The 12,579-nt window shown below is 35.7% G+C and overlaps 1 protein-coding gene across 7 annotated transcripts in view; it reads right to left on the bottom strand.

Annotated features, from left to right (window-relative positions):
• Positions 1–12,579, bottom strand: part of NBEA (neurobeachin) — a 506,232-nt gene that overhangs the window by 386,918 nt on the left and 106,735 nt on the right. For all 7 annotated transcript variants that reach the window (XM_061457520.1, XM_061457513.1, XM_061457519.1 and 4 more), the window contains exons 7-8: positions 3,182–3,301; positions 361–507 (exon numbers count right to left, since the gene is read on the bottom strand). In XM_061457520.1, coding sequence (XP_061313504.1) covers positions 361–507; positions 3,182–3,301 — 267 coding nt within the window. The remainder of the gene's footprint in view (positions 1–360; positions 508–3,181; positions 3,302–12,579) is intronic.

A 12,579-nucleotide genomic window follows, 5' to 3' on the forward strand; every position in this document is an offset into this window, starting at 1 on the left:
GCTGAATGTTAATCTGCCTTAAGTCAGGTTTTAAATACAAACAGTAAAGAAGAAAGTCATTCCCCGAGTGCTCAGTACACCAAATATGAAATTGCTTTAATCTGATTAAGATCCAAAGTCATAAATTTCACATACAAATGTGTTTCAGCTATGCTTTAAAGAAACAACTTGCATCTTTCAAAAAGCTGGTGGGAATTAAGGTTAGTTTAGATACTTGAAGAAATATTCTTTTGCTGAAAACAAGTCACATAGCTCTACATGATCCTAAGAGGAATACCTACATGCATACATTATCTTCCAGATAAACGTATCAATTATTTTCTTTTTTCAGGTTTACATTTTTTTAAGATCCATTATTACCTTATATCCAGGTCCTAACTGATGTATTGCAAAAATTTGTGCTGGGTTGAGTGCTTCAGTGAATACATATACTGCTCCAAGCTGGCCACAGAACACTCTATTAGCATCAGCAGTCTCCGAAGAGCCAAGAAAGCATTTATCATAGCTCTGTATCAGAAAGAGGCAATGTTAACAAAGTTTAGTCACACAAACTATACAATGAAATAAAATTCATGTACAGCTACTAAACCAAAAAATAAAGGGAGATTGTAATTAAGAAAATAAAGAAATAATTTATTACTTCAGCCCCTGCTTTCCTGTAGTGAACAACTTCATTTGAATATCATAGCATTAGATGTTTTACAGGTCACTATTACGATGCTGTTATGACTGGCTGTTAGAATTTGTTTTTTATTAATTATTCAACATACAACAGAGAAAATTCGGACAACACATTCCAGCACCAAATAATCTTCCCTATTGCCTATTAATGGGAGGGGAGGGCTAACTCCTGAACTTATGGTAATTTTTATTCACTTCTTTTCCAGGTGCCAAAAAGGCAATAAACCTGATTTATGTATTTATTTATTTGAAAATCAGCGCCCAGAATTCCTAGCTCATTTGGTTTTCCTCTAATTATCTCACATTTGTAGTTTTAAACCTGATGGACACCAACTGATCCAAGTTTGTCTATTTCTGTATATTCCTGATAGTACGTCATTAATGACCCCAAGATCAGGTGATGGACATATCTGCTTCATTCAGTGCCTTAATCCAAATCCTCCTATTTAATTTAGATGAAAAAATTAAACTATTTGGATTTATGGATCTTGTTATTTCATAAATCCTTTTACAGTTTTCTTATCTTACAATGGAAATGTAAAATTCTGTGAAAGACATCACAACATCATCACATTGATCTTTATCCGGCTACCTGAATAAAAATCTTTCACCAAATATCAGTATGCTCATATGCTGCACCTTGAAGAGAATTCTTATGCTATCTCTCATGCTACTTTTCATAACTGGGGAAAATTCAACAAGAACTCAACCTTTATATTAAACAATAAAGTTCTAATATAATTATCATAAAAGACTACATGATATAATTAGTAACTCAGCCAAGATCCTCTGAGACCTCAGCTAGCTTTTCAATCATCGCATTCTAAACTATCACAAAAATGTTTCTATTACCAAGGAAAAAACATGCTGTGCAAAAAGTAAAAGGCCTGGCTTTTCTTTCAAGTAGAAATGCTACCAGGAAAGTAAAGAATGATGATGGGAACCTTTGGCAAGCAGAAGCCTCCTACTTTAATAAACATTCTCACTTTCAAATCCAACTTTGCCTCTAGAATTTAGCAAGAGTCAGTTAATTACCTCAAGTACAAAAGAGCTTCCTTATCCCATACAGGCAGTCAGAGACAACTGAGAATTATATCATAAATAAGAAATGACAAAAGTGTAGCAAGCTGATGAATCAAGCACCTCTGAAAGTCTAGCACAGACTTAGCTGAAGGGAAGCACATGAAATTCATTTTGTCTGCCTTCCCCATTCGAAAATTTCGGGCTAGAAAGAGTGCCCATTTTCTGCATCATGAGGTGTAGACTCCCAAATGTTCCAAAGCAGAAAGTACAAGAAGGGAGAAAAATAAAAATAAAAAAATTAAACATATAGATTTCATTAAGAGAATTTAAATATATTTTTTTGTATTTAAAAAACTGATGCATTTCCTGTAAGAATATACTGTTAATTTGAATGCATTCCAATTAATAGATACAGGTATACATGCAATATTCTCAAGGTAAAAATTACTGGTTTTCTGCCTGTGGGACAAATAGATCACTGTGATTTTGCTCTGAGCTGCCTGGTGCTATGCAACTTTACGTCTCTCAGTACCTTTTAATCAGTTTGGATGGCCAATAAGGGAGAACATCTCTCTAAAAGTTTATTACCCAAGAAAACAGCTCAGTATTAAAAGGAATGAAATTTTGTAGTAGTTAAACTGCATTTGCCAGCGATATTAATTAAATATTAATACCCTAAAAGTTGGTGCAAGATTTTTAATATTGGTCAAATGCCTATTTACTAATGTCAAGTCAAACAATTAAAGGCAAAATATGCTTATTACTGGAAGACAGATGCAAGACTTCAGACTTTGCATAATACTAGAATACTCCTGACACTTCTTCAGACTTTCTGTCTACCTTGTTAGTTTAAAATTGTAAACTCTGCACAGAAGAAATGATCTCTTACTATATTTGTACAGTGCTTAAACCCATATGACTCTGATCACAGGTCAGGCTACTCAGTTCTACTACAATTTAAAAACTTACTTAAAATTTTATGTTTGGTAACACAAAAAAGCATGGAAATCTTTTAGAAGTATTTCCTATTGCATCCAACACAGAACTTAATGCAGTACAAAAATGAGTACTTTTACATACATTATATGCATTTGACAGAATGAATCCATTTTTCTTAAAGACTTTTCTCAAGCTAAATCTGTAAAATCCATAACCCTATCACATTTTTCTAACAAAAAGTATTAATCCATTGTTATTAGTTGTCCTCTATATAGTATCACATATAGAAAATACTATCTCTAGCAGTCTCTCCAAACAAAATCTTTGAAAATTTCATTAAAATAGCTACACAAAATAAAACCAAGAACTTCCCAATATTCAAAAAACATTGTCATATAAAATCAATAATCTTACATTTTATTATAACATAACTAAAGAAGAAAATTTATGAAGATCTAAAGAAAAAAAAAGTACCTTTTTTATTTTTCAACTTACTTTAAAAAAACAAGCTATGAGAAAGTTAAAAATCAAGTCTTACATCATTTGTGTTAACATGCCAGGCCATGTCACCATAGGATACCAGCTGACCGTTCACATAACATCGTATTTCACTGTTTCTCCATCGATTATAGATGTGTACAATGCTTATCATGTACCACTGGAAAGACATGGAAAATCAGTATACAGCACGTTTCATGCTATAAAACATAAAGTCAATGAATAGCAGTGACCAGTCTCATAAAGTTTACAGACGAAGCCTTGCAAACTCATAAAATTAAAAGTCAAGTCAGTGGAACTTCAAGTCCAGTCAGCAGAACCATGCCTTAATGTAATGATGTACCTGCCTGAAACCCTTTATGGGATTAGAGCTGAAAATGCATACATATAATTAAAAAGTTTAATACACTTCCATTCCTGAAAGTGCAACTTAACCTAAACGCTAAATGCTGTTACACAAAACATCACTGAGTTCTGATGGGAAATCTAGTTCTATGTGCACTTATCTTAACAAATTTGTACCACATACCTGCCATTTTATCATAGCTCTCTGTCAGAAATTATTAAATAAAAAGAAATCACAACAGCAAATTTTACAGGCTGGTTTACAGATGTCAGCCTGATTGTTTCATATGATTTTCCTCCTCTATTCTTTATCATTTCATTAATTTTTGGACAATTGCCATGGCATTATAAATCCATTATATACTCAAGAAAGAAAGCATCACAGTAAAATGTTTCCAAGTACAACTATAGTAATCTTTCAAATAACCTGTTCAACAGGAATCATTATGTTCATGATGAGTAAATTCAAGAAGAAAACCTTCACTTTCCTTTAAAACCAAACCTTAAAACTCATCTAAGACTAGGAGTGTAAATTAAATCTCTTAAGATCTGCAAATCAACTCATACTTAACTATAATGGGCATCTGTACTATTTCAAAATATATACAAACCAGACAAAAGTGAACATACCGGAAAGTCCAGAAATGGCCACAAAGATTATTAAGTAATTGACATATGAGAAGAGGCTGAGATATGGATCTGTTTAGTCTGAAGAAGAAAAGATTCAGGGGAATTGTATCTATGTGTATTACTACTTGATTGGCAGGGGATAAAGACGCGGCCATAAACTTCTCACTAGTATCCAGTGACAGGACAAAAGGCGATAGACATGAAGAGAAATACAGGAAAGTCTTTTTAAACATAAGTAACAAGGGTGGCAGTAAGTAGTAAGGATAGTCAAACACTAGCACAGGCTGCTCAGGAAAACTGTGGAGTCTCCTTTCTTGGAGATATTCAAAACCTGACTGGACAACATCCAGAGCAACCTGATCTAGGTGTCCCTTCTTTGAACAGGAGATGAGACTTGTCTGTCTCAACATGTTCCTTTCCAACCTTACTGAAAAAGTAAGCTCATCTGCCCTGAAAACATAATTTCATATTTTAATAATTTGGAATAATAATTTACAATTTACTTGGCTTCCCCTTCTTGGTATCTGTTTCAATTATTATCTTTTGATTTCTACATTCAGCTAAGTCTCTTTTCTTCAAAGCAGAGAAAGACTGCATCCCTGAGGGCATTATTTTAATAAGTCACTTGATGACTCGCTGCCTGAGCTGTGGTAGGTAGATACAGAGCATACTAATATAAAAATCTGTAACAGAAAAATAAAAGCATAAAGTTTTCACGTGTTGATTTTGAAATCAGACAGAGCACAGAATTACAAATAAAAAAAAGCATGCAGCAAACTGTATTTTTACAAAAATCATTGTGTTGCAGTTCTCAAATTGAGCTATATCCTGTTACATATCTATAATATCTATATATATATATACTAGAAAACAAATGTTTCTCCACATCTATTTCCAGGTCTTTAAAAATACATTTTTATTTTTCCCTCCTTCAAACCTAAAACAGAAGGGGGAAAAAACAATACAACAGTATGTAAGAGTATCTCACTTCTTGCATATCCAAGTAAACATTTACTGGGCAATACTAGATTAAGCATGTACTGCTACAGCTTTGGCTTCTGAAGTCACAAGTGACCAATCTTTTTTTTTTTTTTTCAAGCAACCATGAACAAGGAATTTTTGTAGGACACTGCCCCCACTCTCCCCCCCAAAAAAATCAAAAAACAAACCCACAACTCAAAAAACCAAATGTTATTTCCCAATTTGTAGGCACATTCTATTTCAGAAAGGAACCACCACCATAAATCCAACAAAATATTCGTAACTCAATGCCTATAAGTTTAACTGGAGCCTATGTTAATTGGAAACCAAGTGCAAACCACACGACTAGAGCTCTGCTTTCATCAACACTTCTTTTCCAAAGCTTCCAAGCCACCTAACATAAATGTCTTAACAGAAAAATTCCCGTCTTCTTTCCTTCAAAGGTTAATTTACCAATAATCTCCACCAAGTGATGACGATTTTAAATACTTTCAATACTGCCCAGCAAACAGGCATTCTTTGCAATAGCACTATTCAAAGCTGTACTTTTATAATGATTTATTCTTATTTACAGTTGACATTTTTTCTAGCAGAATCCAGCTGACATCCATAATCTCCACATTTTTCCATTTACCTTCTATCTGTGATTTTTCTTTTTCACAGTGCGAACGTTTCTGACAACATACCAGTTTGTACGACTGTCCCTGTGTGTAAACTTAAGCTTAACAGATGACTCACCACTTGGAAATAAATAGTTCATTACTTTTGTTGAAACATGGTCCACTGAGCCTGTAAGGAACTAAAATGAGCCACGCTATTTTGGGAGAGCTTTGGTGGCCGTGTCAAACTTTAGGCAAATGATATAATCTACTTTTCATAGTTGTTTTCTGTTTTGTTTTTTTTTTTTCTCTGTGTGTGTTTTTTTTTTTATCTTCTGTGTTAACTCCCATTCATAGAATCATAGAATTAGAGAATGATTTGGGTTGGAAAGAACCTTAACATCATCTAGTTCTAACTCCCCTGATATGGGCAGGGAAGCCTCGCCCTAGACCATGTCGTTTGCCGAGGCGAGGATGACTTCAGCACCCGAGCATGGGGAAAACTCAGCGCCCAGAAGCCTGGCTCCTGAGCAGCCAGAACCACTGACGGAGCCTCAAGCCCTCATCAGACCTTGCCCAGGAGCCGCCAGATCTGCTGACGCATGCAGTGACTCACAGGGGGGTGGCACCAGAAGGGACGGCACCAGCCCTGAGCAGGAAAAACACCGCTCTAGGGGATGAGAGCGAACAGGAGCACGCATCAGGGCAGGCAGTCAGAGTGTGGTGCGGCAATTGGCGCAGGCAGGTGATTATTCACCTCACGGCCAGGGCACCTTCTGGGAGCTCTGCACTGGCTGCTCTGGCGGTGGCCAGTGTCGGCACCCAAACAGAACCTGTGAGAAGGGAGGCTGCAGTACAGACCTCAGAGTGTATAAAGTGCCTCAACTGGCCTCTTGAGGGGAGGGTGCACAACCAGCAGGGCTGCACTCGGTGCGCTCTGGTGGAGGCCCTCCTGCAGTAGGGGGCTGAGCTGCGGGAGACTGAACAGAGAAAGAGATGTCAAGGAAGCTGGAAGGGAGTTGAACTGCTTGCTCCAGTCCCAATCTGTGCAGGGGCCACGAGCGTCCACCATAGCCATAGTGCATACAAGAAAGAAGAAGGGTGTTAATCACGAAATTCAGAACTTTTAACAAAAAATAAATAAATAAAAACGGGCAAACGAAAACCAACAAAACAACAATAAAAAAGGAGGAAGAGGACAATTAAAAGCAAGGGGCTTCCTCCAAAACATGATGTCCCACCCTATAACCACTTCACAGCTCTGCAGGGGGCTAACGAGGCAACTCCCACCACACTGGAGGAACAAGCAGTTGCCACACCTGTAAAGAGGATCACTACTACTGCATCGAGGAAAAAGCAGTGTATCATAGTAGTAGGTGACTACTTTGAAAGGCAAAGAGGCACCCATTTGTCAGCCCGACCCACTCTCGAGGGAGCTGTGCTGCCTACTAGGGGCTTGGCTCAGAGATGTTGCAGAGAGGTTGCCTGGTCTACCGTAACTCCTACTATTACCCTGTGGTCCATGTGGGTGCTAGTGATATAGATAGCAGTAGCCTAGAGAACATTAAAAAGGACTACAGAGCCCTGGGAAAGGCAGTTAGGGGCTCTGGAGCTCAGTTTTTTCATCAATCCTCCTAGTCATAGGGGGACCTTAAAAAGGCCAGGTGGATCTGGCAGGTTAATAAATGGTTAGGGTGTGGTGTCATACTCAGGGTTTTGGTTACTTAAACCATTAGACTTGATTTGAGAATTGAGGTCTTCTACTGGAGGCTGATGGGGCTGCTCTGACAAAGAAGGGGAAGAACTGCTTTGATGGGAGACTTGCCAGGCTGGTCAAGAAAGCTTTAAACTAGATGTGTTGTGGGAGGGGGCAGTGATCCATCCCTGCCAGTCAGATGCCAGCACCTGTAAGGAATGCTCAGAGCAATGCAGAGCTACCTCAGCCACTCCAGCTAATGAGTTAGCTTCATTCGGAGCTCGGCTCAGGTGCTTCTATACAAATGCCTGTAGTATTCATTCACAGACAGCTTTTTCTAGACCAAGTCTCCTCTCTTTCATGCAATTCTTTTTTTGATCTTTAGCATTGCCATTGTCAGAGTGCTACCTATTTCTGTTACTCTGACCCACAAGGCAAGCTCTACAAAAAACCCTGAGTTTTTTTTTTCTCTTGAATACTTGTGCATATACACATGCACACAGAGTACCCCAGCTTGTTGTTGTAACTACCCCAGTAAAAAAAATTGCTCTTTTGCCAACCTGCACTTGAAATACCTAGATTTACATCTTAAACTGTAATTTATTTTTAGCCAGGGAAATATTCAGGTATTAAAAAATGGTTTACTCTTTGTGTCATATTTGTCACTAGGATCAATCTAGATAAAATGAGTAACATGGGTTTTCGCAGCTACTTCCTAAAATAGAGGATGACAAGCACCACTGAATTAAGTCCTTAATGCAGTCTTATTGACAGGAAAATAAAGGTCCTTCTGAGATTCCTGCTTACTCACTTGATTGATATCCTTCCATCCCTGTATTTTAACAAATATAAATTCTATTACTGCATGATAGCATAACTTCTTTAGGGCTTTCAGAGAAGTATTCCTGAAGTTCTTGGGAAATCAACATAGCATGTACCAACTGGCTCACAAATCTGTTCTTACGTATAGTAAGAATCCTTGAAATAATGCAACAGATGTAGGGGACAAGATTTCCAGTGCAATAATGGGTTGCTTTGTCCTCAATATGTTTATCTATATGCTTTCTAATAATTCTTTCTCTTTTTCCAGCTTCTACTCCATTTTAATGATTAAGATATCACGCATGATACTATGTAATTCTAATTATCAGAATAGCCTTTTTCTAAAACGTGTATAATTTTCCATCACCCATGTGTTTGACAAAAGAGGTTATATACCACAATTTAAAGATTGGTAAATTTCATATTCAGATTTCTTTGGAACTTGGGGTGCTCAGTGTCCTGGAAGTGAATTATTATCTCTCATATTGATTTCTATACCTCTTCTGCCATTTCAATTTCCTCTGACTCATCCCCATTGACTCATCTTGCAGTAAACAATGATGCAATTAATTCACTTAGTTTTTTTGTTATGATACTATATGCTTCAAGGGCTCCTATAAAGCCTTAGTCATCTAATTGCTCCTATGAACTCAAAAAAAGAATTGTCTTATCATTTTACGTGCAATTTGCTACAACCTATATTTTTCTAAGTACTCTTAATTTTGATACAATTCCCTTCTGAAGAACTTGTTACTTACAACGGTTCTGCTATTTACTTATGCACAGGTACATTGTGGGGAGCTTTTAAACTTGCTATTGGATTTTTTTGACTAATGGTATATTTGCTCTTATATGTTAGTATCTTTGCATTTAGAAATTTCTCTAGCACTATCAAACACCTCCATCTTTAACTGCTCCTCTTGATTTTTTTTTATCCTTTTTTTAAAAACTAAAGGCAGCTTTTTTGCAGTTCCTTCTGAAATAAAAATAGCAAATCCTGCATATCCAAGAATGTTCTGCATTTTTCAAGACAAAATCAAGCAAGAGTCAATGTCTAAAGTTCTAGAAGTTTCAAAGCAAAATAAATCCAAATGCTTCTGGTATTTAAAAGTTTGAACTTTTGTTCTAATAAGATGCCACTCAGTATATAGCAAAGTAAAGTAAGCTTCTTTATAGTAGTATGCTTTCTTATCTTTGCTAGTTCATCACAGATCCTGTAACCATCCTCATAATGCGGCTAACAACAATATGAGTAGCGTGGTTTTCCTACTTAGTCACAGATTTTCCGTACACAGAAACTCCGCTATTTATTGTCACAATGAACTTAGTTATCTGATTAGGTTAAGTCTTGAATACAAGGCATCACTCTATTGGCAAGACCTGCCCCAGCTTCACTCGGAAGTATAGTCTGAAATGGGTTTCCACTGATGGTCAAGTCAACAAAGTTTCTGATACCTCTATTATGTCAATAAATTCATTTAAAATAGATATTCCAGATTCTTTTATATCTGTTTTCAGATATCTAGAAACAAGCACATACATATGTCCTATAACTTCCTATTATCTATTTCTCATTTATGGTCTTTGCTGATGTGATACAAGCATTTTGTTGATTTCCCTTCTATTCTGTATCTGAGAACATGGATTACAGGACTTTACTACTACACAGTGAACTAAACCAAGTTGTATAATCTCACACACAATTTTTCTTCGAGTTTTAATTGAAAACTATTTTTTTTTTTCTTTTCTTTTTTTTTATTTTCAAAGCCGGTAATACAGTTTTCTTTTAAGTTCATCTTACAGTTTCCTTCCCTATAGAATTTTCTCAAAAATGCACCAAGACCATGTCTCTGCTATAACAAGAGCTTCCTTAGGCGGTACTCAAACACACTTTAGATAACAGCATGTTCATTTTTCATACTGCTGAAATCTTTCAAACTTAATCACCCACCGCTGAGTAAGTCATATTCCTACTCCATACTGCACTACACTAAGAGAGATGAGGTATCACACATGAAGTATTTCCAAAATATGGAACTTATTTCAGTTTATACTACTATTAGTAAAGGATTAGAAACACCAAAAAAAAACCTATTTGTTCTTGACTACAGTGCTTTCCTGTTCATACATTTACAAGGATTGACACTGAGGCTGGAATTCAGTGAAGCGAATGAAAATTACTGGGGGTTACTAATACATAAAAATGTCACTTTGGAGTCCCAAAAGTACAGACGTATTTAACACGACACTGCTAAACCTAGTTTAGCTCTGCTGAGAGGTCAATCTGTTATACTACAGCCACAATTTCTATTTGGGGATATGATAACCAAATTTCTCCATGTATTTTTATAAATACTTGCCTTTATAATGTTGTAAAAACACACTAATTAAAACCTTAAGTAACCACTTGATACATCATAAAGTTTTAAATCAATACTGTATACATACTATTTTGTGAATGGTATCATACAGGTAACAGTGGAAGATCTTCACATGAACATAGTATCTCTGTGATCTGCCTACATAAAGCTTTTGACCAGGTGGCTTGAATAAATAATTTTACTGTGTTTCAACAAAAAAAATTAAAAAACATTATTCATAAGTTTAATGAGGATGGTGCTTCTGCAAAAGCTATTGCTGAAATGTCTATACCTATAAGCAAATGGGTAATAAATAGTACATCTGATGACAAAAATCACACTTCTCAAGATCACATTTGGACAGTAAGCTGCTTTGTAAACAGACACATATTTTTTGTTTAATACATACATACACATTCAATGCTTGCACAATGGAACCAATGTAACACCTAAATGACATGAAGAAAATCAATCAACATGTTAAACAGGGTATGTTTTGACTTGTTATAGCCAAGAATTCTATTTGACAGGTTTTCTTTCCTCCATTATGTGTTATATACCTTCCTACGTATGTTTACATCCAAGTTATTGAGGGAAAATATATACATCATATCAAACCACTTGCACATATATTCTAGAAAATTTCTTTCAAACACTTTCCAAATCTGATATATGACCCAAAGTGTATGAAACACTACCTTTGAGATATAGGAGTTATATTTGAACATACTTCATCAGATCAGCAGATTATGATTTGAAACTGATACTCATATAATGAGATATACATATACTAGCATTTAAGAATGAACTATTTTAAGTAGAATAACATGAGCTAAAATTTTCCAGGGATGCCATGAAGAGAACTAGTCAGTCATAATAAAAATTATCAAAATAATATTTTGCTAAGATATGAAAGATAGCAGCCTTCTTCATCATGCAGGAAAGAAATGATCAGCTAGGTCCCAAAAGCTAACATAATCCAAAAGGTAACAATTCGGTTTGTTCCTAGGCTGAGTTTATCACTACTGCTGATCAGATGTGCTACTTTAAGAGAAAACAGAAATGTCATCAAAACTTTTCTAGCTATAAAATTAAATAAAATTTGCAAAATAGAATTGATTCATTTCAATACTGCCAGCAGGTATGTGTTTATAAGGCTTAATACATCTTTGAATAATACGCTTTGGAAAGGTATTACTATGTTTTAAAACATCACAAATGACCTCAAAGCTACATGACAGAATTAGAATCAGTGATTTCGAATCACAAATACATACCAAGAAAAACATAACATAAAGCTGATGAGAGAACAACGGCATTCCCTCCCTAAGAGATTGGTTTCTCAAAACAAAACAAGCACTGAAATTCAATATACAAATTCTAAGGCCATAAAAAAAGAAATAAGCCTCACAGCAAAACATATACAAGGCTGCTATCAATGACAAACACATAATGCTCACTGTACAGAAAAGTCAGTGCTCCAGTTAACTAACTGAAATACTGAAGCCAGCAGCATCATTGTTCTCCTAGGACTACTAGGCATACAGTAGAAATGAACAATAATATGATGTAGAGAAATAATCAAGATTTACTACGAAAAAAAGAGAAATCCCAAAACACCACTGACACAGAAGGAAGTTCAGAGCCTTATGCTCCCCAGCAACAGATAACAAAACTTTAACATTGCCAGGAAATTGATTCAGACATTGGCACCAAGGCTACAAAGTACAGAATGTTCATAAATAGAATAATGACCTTTTAAATATAAAATAGAGCCTTTTAAAAATAAAATAGAATCATTTTTACAAGTACCCAGAATTCTTCTGTATCTGAAGCTAACTAAGCAGTATTTTTAAGTAGTTGAGTTCATAGAAGTGTTACTTAATAAATTACTACATTTTGAACTGATTCTGGTCTGTAACTGACATAAAACTTTGCATGACCATCAGAGAAGCTACTTATAAATAAGAAATTATTAGTAGCACTATGGCACTAAAGGACTTTT

This window comes from Pezoporus flaviventris, unplaced genomic scaffold (assembly GCF_033815535.1).
Source record: "Pezoporus flaviventris isolate CSIRO_AGI_PZ_B2104156 unplaced genomic scaffold, CSIRO_AGI_Pfla_v1 ptg000025l, whole genome shotgun sequence".
Classification (NCBI taxonomy): Eukaryota; Metazoa; Chordata; class Aves; order Psittaciformes; family Psittacidae; genus Pezoporus; species Pezoporus flaviventris.